At 49.1% G+C, this 23924-nt stretch overlaps 1 protein-coding gene across 2 annotated transcripts in view; it reads left to right on the forward strand.

Moving 5' to 3' along the window:
• Positions 1-325: 325 nt before the first annotated feature.
• Positions 326-23924, forward strand: part of rilpl1 (Rab interacting lysosomal protein-like 1) — a 91757-nt gene continuing 68158 nt past the window's right edge. For both annotated transcript variants that reach the window (XM_041203507.1, XM_041203508.1), the window contains exon 1: positions 326-613. In XM_041203507.1, coding sequence (XP_041059441.1) covers positions 326-613 — 288 coding nt within the window. The remainder of the gene's footprint in view (positions 614-23924) is intronic.

The following is a 23924-nucleotide window of genomic DNA, read 5'->3' on the forward strand; positions in this document are numbered from 1 at the left end:
CTCCGGTTGGGGGGAGGGCTCATGCGCAGTGTCTGCCCTCCGCCTGCGGGGATCTGCCTTTCTCAATGTCGGCGTTAGCTGCACTTTAGCGGAATTTCCAGCAGGATGTTTGCGGGGAAGTCCTGGGCGAGGCGGAGAAGAGTTTGAAAAAGTAAATCAATAATAAAAACAAGAGGAGGAGGAGGAGGAGGAAGAGGAGGAGAGGCTGAGAAAGGGAATTTCTTTAAAGTTCCGATGCCGGAAAATTAGGAATAGGGAGAAGGTGTTAGACAAAGGGAGAGGGAGAGAGAGGTGGGTGGGGGGTATCCGGGGTGGGTGGGGGACGATGGAAGGTGCGGTGTCAGCGCTGGACAAGACGGCCACCGAGCTGTCGGTGATGGATGTCTATGATATCGCGGCGGTGGTCGGCCAGGAATTCGAGCGCATCATCGACGTATTCGGCTGCGAGGCGATCGCCAAGCTGATGCCCAAAGTGGTGCGGGTCCTGGAGATGCTGGAGGTGCTGGTGAGCCGCAACCAGATGAATCCGGAGATGGACGAGCTCCGCCTGGAGCTGGACCGGCTGCGGGTGGAGAGAATGGACCGCATCGAGAAGGAAAGGAAACACCAGCAGGTCGGTGGGGGTGGGGGTGGGGGGGGAATCTGCCCCCAGGGATCTGCCCCCAGGGAGTGGAGTCTGAGCCCTGCGCTGTTTAAACCCCCCCAGCCCAATCCATCCAGCCCAGTGCGGAACCAAGCCAAAATTCAATTATTTCAATATTTCCAACAGTCTGGGGGAAATGTTCATTGAAAACATCCTATTGTGCAAATTAAAACCATAACAGGAACTGGGGCCATTAAATCAATTCCACCCAGTCTTACCCCACTCACCAGATCCTTTAATATCCCCACCCACTCTCTCTCTCATTCACTCCCCATAACCTTTAATGTTCCACTTCTTCAGGTAACTACCCTTTAAAAGAATTTATTTCTGGACTCTGACGGTTTGTGGCTGAGATTTCCACATTCTATCCACCCCCTATGTAAAGAATGTTGTCTTGAACTTGCAGTCTAATCTTTGATATCCATTAGATACTAATGCAACTTAACAAGTGTTAAATGTGATAGAATGAGCACCTAGAAAGCACTAACTATTGCATAATGAACTAAAGCAAAACTACCATCTTTGATACTGGAATTAAGCTGTTCATATTTTTGACCACTGGATCCTCAAGTCTAGTAAACTCGGTCCATTCTTTGTCCTGGCTGAATCTTGTAGGCCTGAAGATTTAGGAGAGGGCTTAGTGCTGGTTTGTACCTCACAGATGAAGCATCTTAAATTAGAGTACAGATCTGTTCATGTCAGTAACTCCAAATAGCTGAAAATTAATCAGATCGTTGATTTAAACTTTACACCTGGGCCCATGGGACTCAGAAAGACAACGAGCCACATCCCACCTGCCAGAACAGGTGTAAGTAATGTCTGTAGTGGCTGTCAGATATTCTGCTAATTGGCCAGTGTAATCTATATTATATTCAGCATTTTTAACCAAGTGCACAAGGAAATGGTTTTTTTTTTCCCTCACAAGCTATCTCCTCTACTGAAGCAAAAGCAAAATACTGCAGAAGTTGGAAATCTGAAATAAAAACTGCAAATGCTGGAAATATTCATTAGGTCAGGCAGCATCAGTACAGAGAGAACAGAGTTTCAGGTCAATCACCCTTGATCAGAACGAGTGAACTTTCTAATCAAAATTCACCAATCTGAAACGTTAACTGAAAGGTCTCCCTCTCTGCAGATGCTGCCTGACCTACTGATTATCTCCAACATTTTCTGTTTTTATTTCCTCTCCTGAATGTGTTGATTGCTTTGGGCTTCAGTTTGATGTCTGTCAATTCCCTAAAGGACTTAATTATGTCTGGGATTTGGCAGTGAGTGACATCAAGCTAGTCAGTCACGAAGGCATTACAGTGGAGTCTCATTGGGGAGACAAGAGGGAAATAAAGATAGAAATGAAAGATAGGAAAGTAAAAAGCAAAAGTGGAAGGCAGAGGAAACAAGGACTGGCAGCAAATAGGGCCATAGCACAAAAAAAGGTATAAAAAAGTTAAAAAGACAACTCTAAAGGCACTGTATCTAAATGTGGGGAGCATTTGAAATAAGGTAGATGAATTAACAGTGAAAATAGATGTAAATGGGTATGATATGATTGCGATTATGGAGACATGCTGCAGCGTGACCAAGGCTGGGAACTGAATATCCAAGGGTACTCAATATTTAGGAAGGACAGGCAAAAAGGAAAAGGAAGTGGCTTGGCATTGTTGGTAAAGGAATGAAATCAGTGCAATAGTGAGAGATGAAATTAGCTCAGAAAATCTAGATGTAGGATCAGTCTGGGTGGAGCTAAGAAGCAAGAAGGGGTAGGAAGCATTAGTAAGAATTGTCTACAGGCCTCCAAACGTAGTGGTAATGTAGGGGACAGTATTAAACAGGAAATTAGAGATGCATGTAACAAGGGTGCTACAGTAATCATGAGTGACTTTAATCCACTGGGCAAATCAAATTAGCAGTAATACTGTGGCAGCTGAGTTCCTGGAGTGTGTACGAGATGGTTTTTTGCTAGATCAGTACATCAAGGAACCATCTAGGGATCAGGCTATCCTAGGTATTGTGCAATGAGAAGGGGTTAATTAATAATCTTGTTGTGTGGGGTACTTTAGGAGAGAGTGACCATAACATGATAAAATTCTTCATTAGGTTGGAAAGTGAAGTTGTCTAATCTGAAACTAGGGTCCTAAATCTAAACAAAGGAAACTATGAAGCTGTGAGGGGTGAGTTGGCTATGATAGATTGGGGAACTTCATTAAAAGGCATGACAGTGGATAGGCAATGGCTAATATTTAAGGAATGAATGCAGGCATTGCAACAGTTATACATTCCTTACTGGCACAAAAACACAACAGGAAAAGTAGCCCAACCGTGGCCATCAAATTAAGGAGAGTATTAGATCTAAAGTGGAGTGATTTAAAGTTGCTAGAAAAAGTAACAAGCCTGAGGATTGGGAGCAGTTTAGAATTCAGCAAAGGAGAACCAAGAGATTGATCAACAGGGGAAAAATGGAGTATGAGTGTAAATTTGCAAGAAACATAAAAGCTGACTCTAAAAGCTTCAATAAGTATGTAAAAGAAAAAAGATTAGTGAAGACAAACGTAGGTCCCTTACAGTCCGAAATGGGAGAATCTTTAATAGAGAACAAGGAAATGGCAGAGCAATTAAACAACTACTTTAGTTCTGTCGTCACGGAAGAAGACACCCAACTTTCCGGAAATGCTAGGGAACCAAGGGTTTAGTGAGAAGGGGACTTGAAGGAAATTAGTATTAGTAAAAAAAGTGCTGAAGAAATTATTGGTATTGAAAGCCGATAAACCCCAAGGGCCTGATAATCTACATCCCAGGGTACTAAAGAAGGTGGCGATGATAATAGTTGATGTGTTGGTTATCATCTTCCAAAATTCTCTAGATTGGAGGGTGGCAGATTGGAGGGTGGCAAATGTAACCCCACAATTTACAAAAGGAGGGAGAAAACAGAGACAATTAGTGGGGAAAATGATGTGATAACAGGACACTTTCCAAAGTATCAGTGGGTTTAGGCAGAGTCAGCGTGGATTTATGAAAGGGAAATCATGTTCGACAAACCTACTGGAATTTTTTGAGGATGTAACTAGCAGAATAGATAAGGGAGAACCAGTGGATGTGGTGTATTTGGATTTTCAGAATGCTTTTGATAAAGTCCCACAAAAGAGGTTAGCGTGTAAAATTAAAGCACATGGAATTTGGGGTAATATATTGGCATGGATTGAGTATTGATTAGCAGACAGGAAACAGAGTAGGAATAAATTAGTCTTTTTCAGAGTAGCAGGTGGTGACTAGTGGGATACCGCTGGGATCACTGCTTGGGCCCCAGCTATTCATAATATACATATCAATGACTTGGATGAGGGAACCAAGTGCAATATTTCCAAGTTTGCTGACCACACAAAACTAGATGGGAACGTGAGTGGTGAGGAGGACGTTAAGAGGCTTTAAGGCAATTTAGACAAGTTGAGTGAATGGGCAACTACATTGGCAGATTCAGTGTAACGTGGGAAAGTGTGAAGTTATCCACTTCAGTAGGAAAAACAGAATGTCAGAGCTTTATTTAAATGGTGATAGGTTGGGAAATGTTCAGATACAAAGGGACCTGGGTGTCCTTGTATACCAATCACTGAAAGCAAGCATGCAGGTGCAGCAAGCAGTTAGGAAGGCAAATGGTATGTTGGCCTTGATTCTGAGAGGATTTGAGTACAGGAGCAAGGATGTCTTACTGCATCTGTACAGGGCCTTGGTGAGACCAAGCCTGGAGTATTGTGTGCCATTTTTGTCTCCTTACTAAGAAAGGATATACTTGCCATTGAGGGAGTGCAGCAAAGGTTCACCAGACTGATTCCTGGGATGGCAGGATTGTCGCATGAGGAGAGATTGGATCAACTAGGCCTGTATTCACTGGAGTTCAGAAGAATGAGAGGGGATCTCATTGAAATGTATAAAATTCTGACAGGGATGGACAGATTGAATGCAGGGATGATGTTACCTCTGGCTGGGGGGGGTCTAGAACAAAGGGTCACAGTCTCAGGATACGAGGTAGGCCATTTAGGATTGAAATGAGGAAAAATTTCTTCACTCAGAGGATGGTGAACCTGTGGAGGCCATGTGACTGAAAATATTTAAGGGGGAAATAGATTTCTAGACACTAAAGGCGTCAAGGGGTATGGGGAGAGAGCAGGAGTACGGTGTTGAGATAGAGGACCAGCCATGATCATATTGAATGATTGAGCATGCTCGAAGGGCTGAATGACCCAGTCCTCCTATTTCCTATGTTTCTATGATTCTCTACTCATCCGATGTGATCACACACTGTCTGCAGGGGTCCCAGTATTTACAGGGGTTCTTTGGGAGTTTGTCGACATTTATAAGGGGGTGGTGGTGGGTCAACAACAACTACAAGGATAACCTTCATATAGTGCCTTTAACATAGAAAACATCCCAGGGTATTTTTTTCAATATTATTTCTTGGGATGTGGGCATCACTGGCAATGTCAGCATTTGTTACCCATACCTTTTGCACTTGAACTGAGTGGCTTGCTAGGCCATTTGTGATGGCAGTTAAGAGTCACATTACTGTGGACCATGTAAAGATGGCATATTTCCTTCCCTTCACTAAAGGACATTCGTGAACATTGGGATTTTAACTATAATCAATAATAGTTTCATGGTCACCAATACTGAGACTAGTTTTCAATGCCAGATTTTATTATTTGAATTTAAATTTCACCAGCTACTCTAATGGGATTTGAACCCATGCCAGCATTAGCCTGGGCCTTTGCAGTACCAGTTCGGTGATATTACCACTATGCCACCATCTCCCCTTTGATTCACAGGAGTAATATAAGATGAAGTAATTTAATATCGAGTCACATAAGGAGAGATTATGTCAGATGACCAAAAGCTGGATCAAAGAGTTGATTTTAAGGAGTGTCTTACAGGAAGAAAGCGAGGTAGAGGGGCTGAGTGGTTTAGCGAGAGAATTCCAGTGCTTAGGGCCTAGGAAACTGAAGGCGCAGCCACCAATGGTGCAACAATAAAGATCTAGAATGCTGCAAGAGGCCAGAATTCGAGGAGCGCAGAGATCTCCCAAGTGTGGGGGGCTGGAGGAAATTACAGAGATGGGAAGGAATGAGGCCAAGGAGGGATTTGGAAATAAGGATAAGAATTCTAAAATCAAGATGTTGCTTGACTGGGAGCCAATGTAGGTTTGTGAGCACAGGGGTGATGGGGGAACGGGACTTGGTGCGAGTTAAGACATGGGCAGCAGAATCTTGGATTACCTCAAATTTATGAGGGTAGAATGTGGGGGATCAGTCAGGCGCGTGTTGGAGTAGTTGGGTCCTCTGAAAGAAAGGTTTTGGTAACCGTTGCTGTAGTTTGTATGAACCTTATGTTTGAAACTCAATTGTTCAATTAAAATATTCTTGTGCAAAACACAATCTTCAAGGTCAATCATGGTAAAAACAAAATTCTTGTGTTGCATTTGGTATTTCCGGGAACATTAGTTTTGCAGGATTAACAGGAGGATAAATGTGATTGTTGGTGGCTAATTCCATTGCTTGTGAAAACACAGTCGGAAAGTTTTGCTGATGCAGATTTTGCCCTTTTGAACTTGTCTAGTTGAAGCTGGAAATTTGAGTTCTAATGCTGGTCACTCAGTATTGAGAGGAAAAGTTTGACTGATGGATAATTGCACCACACAAGCAACATATTGTTGCAGGATTGAAACATTCATTTGGCCTTACTGATATTTTATGTAGCATATTGGCTCTACAATGCTTTTTTAAATTCATTGGTGGGGTGTGGGTGTCGCTGACTAGGCCAGCATTTATTGCCCATCCCTAATTGCCCTTGAGAAGGTGGTGGTGAGCTGTCTTCATGGACTGCAGCTGTTCAAGAAGGCAGCTCACCCCCACCTTCTCAAGGGCAATTAGGGATGGGCAATAAATGCTGGCCCAGCCAGCAACACCCACATCCCATGAATTAATTTTTTTTAATGGAAAGAGATGATAATTCTGGTTTTGTATGCAGATTCGCTGTGAAAAGCAGATGACCCTGTTTACTGTGTCTGTCATTGTAGCTATGATTACCTTGGAAACCGAGTTAGAGTTGAAGATGAGTGGGAATGTGTTCTTGAAACCTGTTCAACCTGTGTGTAAAATAAAAGTTCCCAACAGGAAAATGACAAAGTCACCTAAACCAGCATTTCTCAAACAGGCCTGCAGACCCCAGGGGGTCTGTAAAGATTCTCCAGAGCGAATGTAAAATAATCTGAAAGTGCTTATTGAACTGAGCTGGCCTTATAGGTGGGTACTTTCCTTGGGTACCATGCTCAAGAGGAAGTAAATCAGCGATGACTGGAGGTGGGTTTGGTGCGAAACTGGAGGAGGTAGTGGAGTGTGACTGTCACATCTGCAGCACAGTGAGCTGACTGCCTCATCTTGGAGGGGAGCAGACATGGAGGAGCGCTGACAGTGGCAGGAAGATCGCTGAGTAGAATGAGACTGGCGGTGAGAACCAGGTGAATTCAGTCTCGTTCAGAGAGGGGAGTCTTTTTAAATATTTAAGTACCACATGCTTAAACTCAGAGTACCAGAATACAAGTTCACCCAGGATGCCATTTGCCCAAGTGACATGGGCAGGTCCATGATTACCAATCCACTTGGAAAGGGATCCTGGAACCAAAAAATGTTTGAGTAGCATTGACCTAAATAACAAATTGTGATACTTTTCTGGCAGAACCAACAGTTATGCTATTTTAATGTACAACGAACTGGAGGAGGGTATTCAACTCCTGGAGCTAGTTCCTGCATTCATTCAGTCAGATCAAGGCTGATCTGTATCTTAACTCCATTCACCTGCCTTTATTCTATTTCCCTTGATAGCTATACCTTAACAAAAATCTATTGTTTACAATCTTGAGAGGTTGTTTTCACTGGTTGGGGAATCTAAAACACGGGGGCACAGTCTCCAGGACAAATGCAAAATAATCTGAAGATGTTTACTGAGCAGCAGGGCTGGCCTTACAAGTGGGTGATTGCAGATGGAGCCATGGTCAAGATAAGGAGGGGAGAACTTTTTAGGTCAATATGTAGAGGGTCCAACAAGGGACGGCGCAGCGCTGGACCTAATTCTGGGGAATGAAGCTGGACAGGTGGCTGAGGTGGTGGGAGAGCATTTTAGCGATAGCGACCTCAACATGGTACAGTTTAAGTTTGTTATGGACAAATAAATCGAAAAGTTGCAAAACAATGTTTTGGATTGGGGGAAGAGTGGTCTTTAGTAAAATAAGGCAGGATCTGGCCAAGGTAGACTGGGAACAGCTACTTGTGGGGAAATCTAGTGGGGGATGTTCAAAAAGGAAATGGGGAGGGTACAGGCTCAAAATGTTCCCTCCAGGGTAATAGGAAGGAGTAACAAGCTCAGAGATGACCAGAGATGTTCAGGTTACGATGAGAAGGAAAAGAGAGGCTTTTAGCAGGTACAAGGGAAGCAAATCAGTGGAGGCATTAGTGGGGTACAGACAGTGCAGGGTGGAGCTTAAGAAAGCAATTAGGAGAGCAAAGAGGGATATGAGAAAACTCTGGCTGGTAAAAGTAGGGAAAATCCCAAGATATTCTATAAGTATATCAATGGGAAGAGGATAACCAGGGAAAGAGTAGGGCCCATAAGGGACCAATGGGGGCAATCTATGGATGGAGCCAGAGGACATCGCTAGAGTGTTGAATGAATACTTCACATCTGCCTTCACCCAAGAGAATGAGGATGAAGGTATCGAACTCTGGGAGAGAGACTGTGAGGTTCTTAAGCAAATTGATATAGGGAGTGACAAGGTATTAGAGGTGTTGGCAGGCTTAAAAGTGGACAAATCTCCAGGTCCAGATGATTTGTGTCCCAGGCTGCTGAAGGAGGCAAGGGAGGAGATCGCAGGGGCTCTAACCTAAATTTTTAATCCCCTCTGGCCACGGGGGAGGTACCAGAGGACTGGAGAATAGCTAATGTGGTTCCGCTATTTAAGAAGGGTTGTAGAGATAAGCCAGGGAACTACAGGCCAGTGAGTCTCGCATCAATGGTAGAGAAATTATAGGAGAAAATTCTGAAGGAGAGAATCTATCTCCACTTGGAGAGGCAAGGTTTGATCAGAGATAGTCAGCATGGCTTTGTCAGAGGGCGGTCATGCTTAACAAATTTGATTGAATTTTTTGAGGATGTAACCAGGTGTGTAGATGAGGGTAGTGCAGTTGATATAGTTTATATGGATTTCAGCAAAGCCTTTGACAAGGTCCCACATGGGAGACTTATAAAGAAGGCAAATGCACATGGGATACAGGGTAATTTGAGAAGGTGGATTCAAAATTGGCTTAGTTGTAGGAGACAGAGGGTGATGACAGAAGGATGCTTTAGTGACTGGAAGCCAGTGTCAGTGGCGTACCACAGGGATCTGTACTCAGTCCCCTATTATTTGTCATCTATATAAATGACATAGATGACTATGTGGGGGGTAGGATTAGTAAGTTTGCAGATGACACAAAGATTGGCCGGGTGGTTAACAGTGATGTTGAGTGTCTTGGGCTACAGGAATATATAGACAGGATGGTCAAATGGGTAGATAAGTGGCAGATGGAATTTAACCCTGAGAAGTGTGAGGTGATACACTTTGGAAGGAGTAATTTGACAAGTAAGTATTCAATGAACGGCATGACACTAAGAAGTTCTGAGGAACAAAGGGACCTTGGCGTGTGTGTCCATAGATCTCTGAAGGCAGAGGGGCATGTTAGTGGGGTGGTGAAAAAGGCGTATGGGACAATTGCCTTTATCAATCAAGGCATAGATTACAAAAGTAGGGAGGTCATGTTGGAGTTGTATAGAACCTTGGTGAGGCCACAGCTGGAGTACTATGTGCAGTTCTGGTCGCCACATTATAGGAAGGATGTGATTGCACTGGAGGGGGTGCAGGGGAGATTCACCAGGATGTTGCCTGGGATGAAACATTTAAGTTATGAAGAGAGGTTGGATAGACTTGGGTTGTTTTAGTTGGAGCAGAGAAGTCTGAGGGACGACCTGATCGAGGTGTACAAGATTATGAGGGGCATGGACAGGGTGGATAGGGAGCAGCTGTTCCCCTTAGTTGAAGGGTCAGTCACAAGGGGACATAAGTTCAAGGTGAGGGGCAGGAGGTTTAGGGGGATGTGAGGAAAAGCTTTTTTACCCAGAGGGTGATGACAGTCTGGAATGCGCTGCCTGGGAGGGTGGTGGAGGCGGGTTGCTTCGCATCCTTTAAAAAGTACCTGGATGAGCACTTGGCACATCATAACATTCAAGGCTATGGACCAAGTGCTGGTAAATGGGGTTAGGTAGGTAGGTCAGGTGTTTCTCACGTGTCGGTGCAGACTCGATGGGCCGAAGGGCCTCCTCTGCACTGTGAGATTCTGTGAGAGGGACACGGACAGAGATGAGGAGAGATTACTTCACTCAAAGGGTTGTGAACCTTTGGATTCTGTACCCCAGAGGATTGAGGATGCATTGTTGGGTACATTTAAGGTTTGGATAGCCAGATTTCTCTTGTCTCAAGCATTCAAAAGATTTGAGGAGCAGGTGGGAAAGTGGAGTTGAAGCCCAAGATCCGCCATGATTGTATTGAATGGTGGAGCAGGCTCCATGGGCTGTATGGCCCACTCTGATTTCTTGTGTTGAAAGCTCCAAGTGATCCCAAACCTCAGCCTTTTAGAGTTGAGAGTACCAGGTTTCCACTACCCTTTGTGTGAAGAAGTGCTTCTTGTCTCCACCCCTGACAGGCCTGACCCTAATTTTAAGGTTGACCCCCTTGTTCTGGTTTCCTCCAAAAGAGGAAATAGGGTAGAGAGAGAGAAACTATCAAATAAACCCTTCAATCATTTTCAACATCTTGATCAGATTACTTCCAATCTTAAAATCCTTGCCAAATTTATGAAACCTGGCTTCAATTTAATCCTTTTACCCCCAGTATCATTCTGGTGAATCTGCGTTGCACCTCTTCCAAGGTCACTATATCCTGCCTGAGGTGCAGCAAACGCAGTTCTCCAGATGGGGCCTGACCAAGTCTCTGTGTAGCAATGACACAGCAAAAACACAATATAAGAACATACAAAATAGGAGCAGAAGTAGGCCATTCGGCCCTTCGAGCCTGCACTGTCATTCAATAAGATCATGGTTGATCTGTCTGTGTTTCAAATTCAACATTTCCTCTAACCCTGATAACCTTAGATTTTTGTCAGACAATGGAATCAATCTACCTCTGCCTTAAAAATATTCATTGACTCCACCGCTCCCTGAGGCAGAGAATTCCAAAGTTGCACAATCCTCTGAGAAAAAATTTCTCCTCATCTCTGTCCCTAATTTTAAAACAGTGCCCCCTAGTTCTGGACTCACCTACCAGGGGAAACATCCTTTCCACATTCACCTTGTCAATATTGTTCAGGGTCTTGTATACTTGAATCACTCTTCTAAACTCCAGTGGAAACAAGCCTAGTCTGTGTAACCCTTCCTCAAAAGACAACCTGTTCATTCCAGGTATCAATCTAGTAAACCTCCTCTGAACCACCTCCAATCTGTTTACATCCTTCCTTAAGAAAGGAGTCCAAAACTGCACACCATATTAGAGATGCAGTTTCACCAATGCCCTATATAACTGAAGCATAACGTTTACTTTTAAAAGTTTACTTTTATGTTAAGTTCCTCTTGTAATAAGAATAGATTCAATTAGCCTCCTTAATTACTTGCTCTACCTGCATACTAACTTTTTGTGACTCATGCACTAGAACACCTAGATCCCTCTGCATCTTGGAATTCTACAGCCATTCTCAGTTTAAGTAATACTATAACGATCCCAGCTGAGGTTACCCCTGGACAAGTCTGATCCCAGAGTGGAATCCAGCTTGATAGATCCTAACTTTTATTTGTTTATTTAGATACATGGAGAGCAGCTATTGAACAGAGACACAGAAATCAGCTGATGAACTTTTAATAAAAGAATAAAACGTTTATTCAACAAAAAACAATGAACTATATTACAATACTCCTTAACCCACAGCTATACCTTTATAGATATATATAGATTTTTGTAAGGATAACTCAAGTTATACAAAAGCTATCTTATATTCTAATGTCCACAGTAAGTACACTGTCCATGTACCAATAGACACCCTGTGGTCAGACACATCACGCTCTGAAACCAAGTGACAGATGCCACCTTAACCAGATGCTATGGATCTCTCCTCAACTCCGCCCAGACACTTGTCATACCACGAGCCAAACAATCTCACTGAACCCTGTCTTTCACACAGGGGTTTCCAAACTCCACTCTCCACGAACTCACCTTGGAATCTTCCAAACCAATGCTTTCTCTCAGATGCCTTCTGCAAGGATTCACCTCCAGGGTTTTGAACTCTCTTTCCGATGTTCCTCTCCCCTGGCTCACCATTCAAGCTGTCTTCTACGCACTCTACCTCACTGACTTAGCCATCAACAGTACCAGTGCTTTACATGTTCATAGGAAAGAGTTACAGACCTTCAGTTGTTTCTTTGGATCTTCTTGCCTTTATCTCTTTAAACTTGAAGCCTTTCTCTGCCCCTCACTCTTAACAAGACCTTTTCCAGGTACCTGTCCTTCCTTTGACTAGAAGGTCTGCTTAGGACTTTCCCCTGTTCCACTCCTGGAAGTCGGGGTCTTTTCTTTAGCTTGGGACTGGCTATCTTTCCCCTTTGCTCCAGTCTGTCCTGGCAGCTGCCTTCAAAACTAGCTGAACTCAAACAGCTTCCAAAATCAAGCTGCTGTTTTTAGCTTTTCTATGTGTGTCTGTGGGAGGTACCTGCCTCTCTGGACCCCTGTTACTAAGCAACAGCCCCATTCTTCTACTTTTGTTTGTTTACCTTGGTTGCAACAGTCCTAAAAAAGCTCATTAGAAATAAAGGCACCTTTTAAAGTGAAACTAAAATTCAATTTGACCTTTCTTAATGCACAGATACAGAAATACAAATCAAACTTAAACTTTAAAGCTAAAACTCATTCCTAACACCTACAAATACCAACATAATTCACTTAAGCTATCTCTAGTTCCTAACAGTACTCTGCTTTTTTATTGTTCCTGCCAAAGTGAACAACTTAACATTTTCCTACAATATACTCCATCTCCCAGATTTTTGCCCACTCACTCAACCTGTCTATAGCTGTCTGCACCTCCTTGTGACCTCTTCACAACATACTTTCCTACCTACCTTTGTGTCATCTTGTGTCATACCTTTACTTCCCTCATCTAAGTCATTGTTATAAATTGTAAAAAGTTGAGGCCCCAGCACAGATCCCTGTGGGACTCCACATCCTGCCAATCAGAAAAAGACCCACTTACGCATACTCTGCTTTCTGCCAGCCAGCCAATCTTCTATCCATGTTAATATATCACCCCCTACACCAGGAGCTTTTATTTTCAGCAATAACCTTTAATGTGGTGCTTTATCACACACCTTCTGGAAATCCATGTACAGCACATCTATAGGCTCCTCTTTACCCGCAGTGCATGTAATTCCTTCAAAAAACTCCAATAAATTGGTCCAACATGATTTCCCTTTCACAAAACCATGCTGATTCTTCCCAATTACCTTGAGTTTTTCTAAGTGCCCAGCATTAAGCACCTTAATGATCGATTCTAACACCTTCCCCATGACAGACATCAAGCTAACTGGCCTATAGTTTCCTGTTTTCTGCCTTTCTTTCTTCTTGAATAGAGGGGTTATATTTGTTACTTTCCGGCCTGATGGAACCTTTCCAGAATCTAGGGAATTTTGGAAAATTAATACCAGTGCATCCACTACCTCATTAGCCACCTCTTTTAAGATCCGAGGATGAAGTCAATCAGGACCCAGAGCCTTGTCAGCCTACAACTCCATCAGTTTGCTCAGTACAGCTTCCCTAGTGATTGTAATTTCACCAAGTTCCCCTGTCCCTCCCACTGCCTGATTTACAGCTATTACTGGAATGTTTTTTGTATCCGCTATGGTGAAGATAGAAGCAAAATATTTATTCACTTCATCCGCAATTTCCTTATTATCTACTATTAACTCCCCACTCTCTGGAGGGCCTTACACACTTTACTTCCTCCTTTCCTTTTTAAATACCTGTAGAAACTCTTGCTGTCCATTTATCCATTTCTAGCTAGCTCTCATACTCTAATATCTTTTTCCTGATTAACCCTTTAGTCATTCTCTGCTATTCTTTATATTCTGACCAATCATCTGACCTGCTACTCATCTTTGCGCAGTTGTGTGCTTTTTCCTTAAGTTTGATGTATTCCTTAACTTCCTTAGTTAACCATGGATGGTGGGTCCTCCCTTTGGAATTTTTATTTCTCGTAGGAATATACTTAGTCTGAGCATTCTGAAATATCCCCTTACCTAGTATCCCAGTTCATTCCAGCTAGCTCAGCTTTCATGCCCGCATAGTTGTCCTTATTTAAGTTTAAGATACTAGTCTTAGACCCACTCTTCTCCCTTTCAAACTGGTTGTAAAATTCAATCATATTGTGCTCACTGCTACCTAGCGGTGCCTTTACTCTGAGGTCATTCTTAATCTGCATTATACAATACCAAGTCTAATATAACCTACTCTCTGGTTGGTTCCAGAATGTGTTGCTCTAAGAAACTATCTTGAAAGCATTCTATGAACTCTTCATACAGGCTATTACTGCCAATCTGATTTTTCCAGTTTATATGTAGAAAATCACCCATGATTATTGCTGTTCTTTTATCACAAGCACCCAATATTTCTTTTTGTACACTTTGTCCTACATTGTGGTTACTGTTAGGGGGTCTTTAGACCACCCCCACTAGTGACTTCTTTCCCCTACTATTCCTCATCTCCACCCAAACCAATTCTACATCCTGATCTGCTGAACCAAGGTCATCTCTAACTATTACATCAATGCCATCCTTAATCAACAGTGCTACCCCTTCACCTTTACCTAGCTTCCTCTTCTTCTTGAATATCATATACTCCTCAATATTCAGGACCCAATGCTTGGCATCCTGCAGTCACCACCGTAATGGAAAGGTGATGCCATAGTGGTATTGTCACTGCCCTAGTAATCCAGAGATCCAGGGTAATGCTCTGGGGACCTGGGTTCGAATCCCACCACGGCAGATGGTGGAATTTGAATTCAATAAAAATCTGGAATTAAAAGTCTGATGATGACCATGAAACCGTTGTCGATTGTTGTAAAAACCCATCTGGTTCACTAATGTCATTTAGGGAAATAAATCTGCCTTCCTTACCTGATCTGGCCTACGTGTGACTGCAGGCCCACAGCAATGTGGTTGATGTGTAACTCACAAGAACACACGTCCCAGGCTGGTTCAGATTTGGACTATCCCAATGGTACAACCTGCACTCTCCCCACGACTGATGCCAGTGCCCCACGAACCAAAACCCACTTCTCATTCACTTGTCTCTGAGCCACGAATTCATTTCTCTAATCACATTTGCCCTATGCCAATTTGCACATTGCACAGGTAATAATCTAGAGATCATTCCATATTCCACAGCTGCAACATAACACCTGTCCTGCCATTATTACTTATGTTATTCAGTTAATTTACTTACTTAATTAACTTAGAATAATTCCTATGTATATTACAACTCTTTCCCCCGTGCACTGAATTCCCACGTCAACTTAATTCATGTCTCACTCAATCTCCATCTCACTCCAGGGTTGTCTCCTATCTCTTTGCACATCGCTTCCCGATCTGTGATTTGAAAACCCTGTGTCTTTCACAGACCCTCTGGTGAGTCACTAGCTAGTTTGGTTTCCTGCTAGAGTAATTACCACTTGAACCAACTACTTTCAGGTGATTGACAGATAACTGCCACTCCAAGCAGTTCTCTGTTTGACAAGCTAACCTAACTTACTTAAAGGTTAGTACTGTGTCAGATCTTGATTCTTAATCTATAGTTAAAACCTGAAAATGACTTACCAGAACTTAGCACGTGAACCTAATTCGCTCAGTCTCCATCTCAATCCGGCGTTGTCACCTGTCTCATCAATAACAAAACTACAACACAACAATAGGCACAAATTTTTTTTATTCTTCAATGGGATGTGGGTGTCGTTGGCTAGGCCAGCATTTATTGCCCATCCCTATTTGCCTTTGAGAAGGTGGTGGTGAGCTGCCTTCTTGGACCATGGCAATCCATGTGGTGTAGGTACACCCACAGTGCTGTTAGGAAGTTCCAGGATTTTGACCCAGCGACAGTGAAGGTACGGTGATATATTTCAAAGTCAGGATGGTGAGTGACTTGGAGGGGAACTTCCAGGTGGTGGTGTTCCCATCTATCTGCTGCCCTTGTCCTTCTCGATGGTAGCGGTCGTGGGTTTGGAAGGTGCTGTCGAAGGAACCTTGGTGAATTCTTGCAGTGCATCTTGTAGATGGTACACACTACTGCTACTGTGTGTCGGTGGTGGAGGGAGTGAATGTTTGTAGATGTGATGCCAATCAAGTGGGCTGCTTTGTCCTGGATGAAGTGAAGTTTCTTGAGTGTTGTTGGAGCTGCACTCATCCAGGCAAGTGGGGAATATTCCATCACACTCCTGACTTGTGCCTTATAGATGATGGACAGGCTTTGGGGAGTCAGGACTCATTGCAGGATTCCTAGTCTCTGACCTGCTGTTGTAGCCACAGTATTTATATGGCTAGTCCAGTTCAGTTTCTGGTTAATGGTAACCCCCAGGATGTTGATAGTGGGGGCTTCAGTGATGGTAATGCCATTGAATGTCATGGGGCGATGGTTAGATTCTCTCTTGTTGGAAATGGTCATTGCCTGACACTTGTGTGGCACAAATGTTACTTGCCACTTGTCAGCGCAAGCCTGGATATTGCTCAGATCTTGCTGCATTTGGACATGAACTGCTTCAGCATCTGAGGAGTCACGAATGGTGCTGAACATTGTGCAATCATCAGCGAACATCCCCACTTCTGACCTTATGATGGAAGGAAGGTCATTGATGAAGCAGCTGAAGATGGTTGGGCCGAGGACACTACCCTGAGGAACTCCTGTAGTGATGTCCTGGAGCTGAGATGACTGACCTCCAACAACCACAACCATCTTCCTTGGTGCTAGGTATGATTCAAACCAGTGGAGAGTTTTCCCCCTGATTCCCATTGACTCCAGTTTTGCTGGGGCTCCTTGATGCCACACTCGGTCAAATGCTGCCATGATGTCAAGGACAGTCACTCTCACCTTACCTTGAAAGTTCAGCACTTCTGTCCATGTTTGAACCAGGGTGTGATGAGATCAGGAGCTGAGTGGCCCTGGCGGAACCCAAACTGGGCATCAGTGAGCAGGTTATTGCTAAGCAAGTGCCACTTGACCGTACTGTTGATGACCCCTTCCATTACTTTACTGATGATGGAGAGTAGACTGATGGGGCGGTAATTGGCTGGGATGGATTTGACCTGCTTTTTGAGTACAGGACATACCTGGGCAATTTTCCACATAGTTAGGTAGATGCCAGTGTTGTAGCTGTAGTGGACCAGCTTGGCTAGGGGCACAGCAAGTTTTGGAGCGCAAGTCTTCAGTACTATTGCCGGAATATTGTGAGGGCCCATAGCCTTTGCAGTATCCAGTGCCTTCAGCCGTTTCTTGATATCACGTGGAGTGAATTGAATTGGCTGAAGACTGGCTTCTATGATGCTGGGGACCTCCAGAGGAGGCTGAGATGGATCATCCACTAGGCACTTCTGGCTGAAGATTGTAGCAAATGTTCAGCCTTATCTTTTGCACAGATGTGCTGGGCTCCTCCATCATTGAGGATGGGGATATTTGTGGAGCCTCCTCCTCCAGTGAGTTGTTTAATTGTCACCACCATTCACGACTGGATGTGACAGGACTGCAGAGCTTAGATCTGATCCATCGGTTGTGGGATCACTTAGCTCTGTCTATCACTTGCTGCTTATGCTGTTTGGCACACAAGTAGTCCTGTGTTATAGCTTCACCAGATTAACACCTGATTTTTAGGTATGCCTGGTGCTGCTCCTGGCATGCCCTCCTGCACTCTTCATTAAACCAGGGTTGATCCCCTGGCTTGATGGTTATGGTAGAGTGGGGGATGCGCTGGGCCATGAGGTTACAGATTGTGTTTGAGTACAATTCTGCTGCTGCTGATGGCCCACAGTCTCATGGATGCCCAGTTTTGAGTTGCTAGATCTGTTTGAAACCTGTCCCATCTTTCACGGTGGTAGTGCCACACAACACGATGGAGGGTATCCTCAATGTGAAGACGGGACTTCATCTCCACAATGACTGTGTGGTGGTCAGTCCTACCGATACTATCATGGATAGATGCATCTGCGACAGGCAGGTTGGTGAGGGTGAGGTCAAGTATGTTTTTCCCTCTTGTTGGTTCCCTCACCACCTGCCGCAGACCCAGTCTAGCAACTTTGTCGTTTAGGACTCGGCCAGCCTGGTCAGTAGTGGTGCCACTGAACCACTCTTGGTGATGAACATTGAAGTCCCCCACCCAGAGTACATTCTGCACCCTTGCCACCCTCAGTGCTTCCTCCAAGTGATGTTCAACATGGGGGGGCACTGATTCATCAGCTAAGGGAGGGCGGTATGTGGTAACCAGCAGGAGGTTTCCTTGCCCAAGTATGAGCTGATGTCATGAGACTTCATGGGGTCCGGAGCCGAAGTTGAGCTCTCCCAGGGCAACTCCCTCCTGACTGTATACCACTGTGCTGTCACCTCTGCTGGGGTCTGTCCTGCCAGTGGGTCAGGACATACCCAGGGACGGTGATGGTGGAGTCTGGGACATTTTCTGTAAGATATGATTCCGTGAGGGTGACTATGTCAGGCTGTTGCTTGACTAGTCTGTGAGACAGCTCTCCCAATTTTGGCACTAGCCCCCAGATGTTGGTAAAGGGGAGTTTGCCACTGTCGTTTCTGGTGCCTAGGTCGATGATGGGTGGTCTGTCCGGTTTCATTCCTTTTTTTGAGACTTTGTAGCGGTTTGATACAACAGAATGGCTTGTTTGGCCATTTCAGAGGGCGCTTGAGAGTCAACCACATTGTTCACAGATCCCTTTTCACAGGGGGAGAGACTGAGCCTGAAATGGATCTTGGATCAGTCAGCACCTAAATTATTACACACGTAATTAGCACCTTAAGAAAGAACACAAGTTATTTAGAGCTTTATTGCATTCTCAGAAGCATCTTAAAGTGACTCACAATGAATTACTTTGAGCTGCTGTGATTGTTATGAAGGCAGTTTTCAGGGCAACCTGATGTAAACACGCAGCAGATCTGTCAGCATCTGTGGAGAGAGCAGTAGAGTTAACGTTTCAAGTCCAATCTGACTTCTTTGGGACCCAGTTTTCAGATTTGCAGTATTTTGCTTTTTTGAGACGATGCAGAAATGGGTCTTCTCAAAGACAGCACCCCCAACACTGCAACAGTCCCTCAGTTACCCCCGCTCAGATCATGCAAGCTCTCTGCTGGTATTGCTACTCTGACAATGCAATGCTTCTGCACTGTTCCCCCTGACAGTGCGGCGCCCCTCCAGCACTGTTCCCCCCCCCACTCTGACAGTGCGGCGCCCCTCCAGCACCATTCCCCCCCCACTCTGACAGTGCGGTGCCCCTCCAGCACTGTTCCCCCCCCCACTCTGACAGTGCGGCGCCCCTCCAGCACCATTCCCCCCCCACTCTGACAGTGCGGCGCCCCTCCAGCACTGTTCCCCCCCCACTCTGACAGTGCGGTGCCCCTCCAGCACTGTTCCCCCCCCACTCTGACAGTGCGGCGCCCCTCCAGCACTGTTCCCCCCCCACTCTGACAGTGCGGTGCCCCTCCAGCACCATTCCCCCCCCACTCTGACAGTGCGGCGCCCCTCCAGCACCATTCCCCCCCCACTCTGACAGTGCAGCGCCCCTCCAGCACTGTTCCCCCTGACAGTGCGGCGCCCCTCCAGCACTGTTCCCCCCCCACTCTGACAGTGCGGTGCCCCTCCAGCACTGTTCCCCCCCCACTCTGACAGTGCGGTGCCCCTCCAGCACCATTCCCCCCCCCACTCTGACAGTGCGGCGCCCCTCCAGCAACATTCCCCCCCCACTCTGACAGTGCGGCGCCCCTCCAGCACTGTTCCCCCCCCACTCTGACAGTGCGGTGCCCCTCCAGCATCATTCCCCCTGACAGTGCGGTGCCCCTCCAGCACTGTTCCCCCCCCACTCTGACAGTGCGGCGCCCCTCCGGCACTGTTCCCCCCCCACTCTGACAGTGCGGCGCCCCTCCAGCACTGTTCCCCCCCCACTCTGACAGTGCGGCGCCCCTCCAGCACTTTTCCCCCCCCACTCTGACAGTGCGGTGCCCCTCCAGCATCATTCCCCCCCCACTCTGACAGTGCGGTGCCCCTCCAACACCATTCCCCCCCCACTCTGACAGTGCGGCGCCCCTCCAGCACCATTCCCCCCCCACTCTGACAGTGCGGCGCCCCTCCAGCACCATTCCCCCCCCACTCTGACAGTGCGGCGCCCCTCCAGCACCATTCCCCCCCCCACTCTGACAGTGCGGCGCCCCTCCAGCACTGTTCCCCCCCCACTCTGACAGTGCGGCGCCCCTCCAGCACTGTTCCCCCCCCACTCTGACAGTGCGGCGCCCCTCCAGCACTGTTCCCCCCCCACTCTGACAGTGCGGCGCCCCTCCAGCAACATTCCCCCCCCACTCTGACAGTGCGGGCGCCCCTCCAGCACTGTTCCCCCCCCACTCTGACAGTGCGGCGCCCCTCCAGCACCATTCCCCCCCCACTCTGACAGTGCGGTGCCCCTCCAGCACTGTTCCCCCTGACAGTGCGGTGCCCCTCCAGCACTGTTCCCCCTGACAGTGCGGTGCCCCTCCAGCACTGTTCCCCCTGACAGTGCGGTGCCCCTCCAGCACTGTTCCCCCCCCACTCTGACAGTGCGGTGCCCCTCCAGCACTGTTCCCCCCCCCACTCTGACAGTGCGGTGCCCCTCCAGCACTGTTCCCCCCCACTCTGACAGTGCGGTGCCCCTCCAGCACTGTTCCCCCCCCACTCTGACAGTGCGGTGCCCCTCCAGCACTGTTCCCCCCCCCACTCTGACAGTGCGGTGCCCCTCCAGCACTGTTCCCCCCCCACTCTGACAGTGCAGTGCCCCTCCAGCACTGTTCCCCCCCCACTCTGACAGTGCGGTGCCCCTCCAGCACTGTTCCCCCCCGACAGTGCGGTGCCCCTCCAGCACTGTTCCCCCCCCACTCTGACAGTGCGGTGCCCCTCCAGCACCATTCCCCCCCCACTCTGACAGTGCGGTGCCCCTCCAGCACCATTCCCCCCCCACTCTGACAGTGCGGTGCCCCTCCAGCACTGTTCCCCCCCCACTCTGACAGTGCGGTGCCCCTCCAGCACTGTTCCCCCCCCACTCTGACAGTGCGGTGCCCCTCCAGCACTGTTCCCCCCCACTCTGACAGTGCGGTGCCCCTCCAGCACCATTCCCCCCCCACTCTGACAGTGCGGTGCCCCTCCCGCACTGTTCCCCCCCCACTCTGACAGTGCGGTGCCCCTCCAGCACCATTCCCCCTGACAGTGCGGCGCCCCTCCAGCACCATTCCCCCCCCACTCTGACAGTGCGGCGCCCCTCCAGCAACATTCCCCCCCCACTCTGACAGTGCGGCGCCCCTCCAGCACTGTTCCCCCTGACAGTGCGGTGCCCCTCCAGCACCATTCCCCCCCCACTCTGACAGTGCGGCGCCCCTCCAGCAACATTCCCCCCCCACTCTGACAGTGCGGCGCCCCTCCAGCACTGTTCCCCCCCACTCTGACAGTGCGGTGCCCCTCCAGCACTGTTCCCCCCCCACTCTGACAGTGCAGCGCCCCTCCAGCACTGTTCCCCCTGACAGTGCGGTGCCCCTCCAGCACCATTCCCCCCCCACTCTGACAGTGCGGCGCCCCTCCAGCAACATTCCCCCCCCACTCTGACAGTGCGGCGCCCCTCCAGCACTGTTCCCCCCCACTCTGACAGTGCGGTGCCCCTCCAGCACTGTTCCCCCCCCACTCTGACAGTGCGGTGCCCCTCCAGCACTGTTCCCCCCCCACTCTGACAGTGCGGCGCCCCTCCAGCACTGTTCCCCCTCCACTCTGACAGTGCGGCGCCCCTCCAGCACTGTTCCCCCCCCCACTCTGACAGCGCGGTGCCCCTCCAGCACCATTCCCCCCCCACTCTGACAGTGCGGTGCCCCTCCAGCACTGTTCCCCCCCCACTCTGACAGTGCGGTGCCCCTCCAGCACTGTTCCCCCCCCACTCTGACAGTGCGGCGCCCCTCCAGCACCATTCCCCCCCCACTCTGACAGTGCGGCGCCCCTCCAGCACCATTCCCCCCCCACTCTGACAGTGCGGCGCCCCTCCAGCACTGTTCCCCCCCCACTCTGACAGTGCGGCGCCCCTCCAGCACCATTCCCCCCCCACTCTGACAGTGCGGTGCCCCTCCAGCACTGTTCCCCCCCCCACTCTGACAGTGCGGCGCCCCTCCAGCACTGTTCCCCCCCCACTCTGACAGTGCGGTGCCCCTCCAGCACTGTTCCCCCCCCACTCTGACAGTGCGGTGCCCCTCCAGCACTGTTCCCCCCCCCACTCTGACAGTGCGGTGCCCCTCCAGCACTGTTCCCCCTGACAGTGCGGCGTCCCTCCAGCACCATTCCCCCCCCACTCTGACAGTGCGGTGCCCCTCCAGCACTGTTCCCCCCCCCCACTCTGACAGTGCGGCGCCCCTCCAGCACTGTTCCCCCCCCACTCTGACAGTGCGGTGCCCCTCCAGCACTGTTCCCCCTGACAGTGCAGTGCCCCTCCAGCACCATTCCCCCCCCACTCTGACAGTGCGGCGCCCCTCCAGCACTGTTCCCCCTGACAGTGCGGCGCCCCTCCAGCACTGTTCCCCCCCCACTCTGACAGTGCGGCGCCCCTCCAGCACTGTTCCCCCTGACAGTGCGGTGCCCCTCCAGCACCATTCCCCCCCCACTCTGACAGTGCGGTGCCCCTCCAGCACTGTTCCCCCCCCACTCTGACAGTGCGGTGCCCCTCCAGCACTGTTCCCCCCCCACTCTGACAGTGCGGTGCCCCTCCAGCACTGTTCCCCCTGACAGTGCGGTGCCCCTCCAGCACCATTCCCCCTGACAGTGCGGTGCCCCTCCAGCACTGTTCCCCCCCCACTCTGACAGTGCGGTGCCCCTCCAGCACTGTTCCCCCTGATAGTGCGGCGCCCCTCCAGCACCATTCCCCCCCCACTCTGACAGTGCGGTGCCCCTCCCGCACTGTTCCCCCCCCACTCTGACAGTGCGGTGCCCCTCCAGCACTGTTCCCCCCCCACTCTGACAGTGCGGCGCCCCTCCAGCACCATTCCCCCCCCACTCTGACAGTGCGGCGCCCCTCCAGCACCATTCCCCCCCCACTCTGACAGTGCGGTGCCCCTCCAGCACTGTTCCCCCCCCACTCTGACAGTGCGGCGCCCCTCCAGCACTGTTCCCCCCCCACTCTGACAGTGCGGCGCCCCTCCAGCACTGTTCCCCCTGACAGTGCGGTGCCCCTCCAGCACCATTCCCCCCCCACTCTGACAGTGCGGTGCCCCTCCAGCAACATTCCCCCCCCACTCTGACAGTGCGGTGCCCCTCCAGCACTGTTCCCCCTGACAGTGCGGTGCCCCTCCAGCACTGTTCCCCCCCCCACTCTGACAGTGCGGCGCCCCTCCAGCACTGTTCCCCCTGACAGTGCGGCGCCCCTCCAGCACTGTTCCCCCCCCACTCTGACAGTGCGGTGCCCCTCCAGCACTGTTCCCCCTGACAGTGCGGCGCCCCTCCAGCACTGTGCCCCCTGACAGTGCGGCGCCCCTCCAGCACTGTTTCCCCCCCAACAGTGCGGCGCCCCTCCAGCACCATTCCCCCCCCACTCTGACACTGTGGTGCCCCTCCAGCACCATTCCCCCCCCACTCTGACAGTGCGGTGCCCCTCCAGCACTGTTCCCCCTGACAGTGCGGCGCCCCTCCAGCACTGTTCCCCCTGACAGTGCGGCGCCCCTCCAGCACTGTTTCCCCCCCAACAGTGCGGTGCCCCTCCAGCACTGTTCCCCCCCCACTCTGACAGTGCGGCGCCCCTCCAGCACCATTCCCCCCCCACTCTGACAGTGCGGCGCCCCTCCAGCACCATTCCCCCCTGACAGTGCGGCGCCCCTCCAGCACCATTCCCCCCCCACTCTGACAGTGCGGCGCCCCTCCAGCAC

This window comes from Carcharodon carcharias, chromosome 13, assembly GCF_017639515.1.
Source record: "Carcharodon carcharias isolate sCarCar2 chromosome 13, sCarCar2.pri, whole genome shotgun sequence".
NCBI classification, from domain to species: Eukaryota; Metazoa; Chordata; class Chondrichthyes; order Lamniformes; family Lamnidae; genus Carcharodon; species Carcharodon carcharias.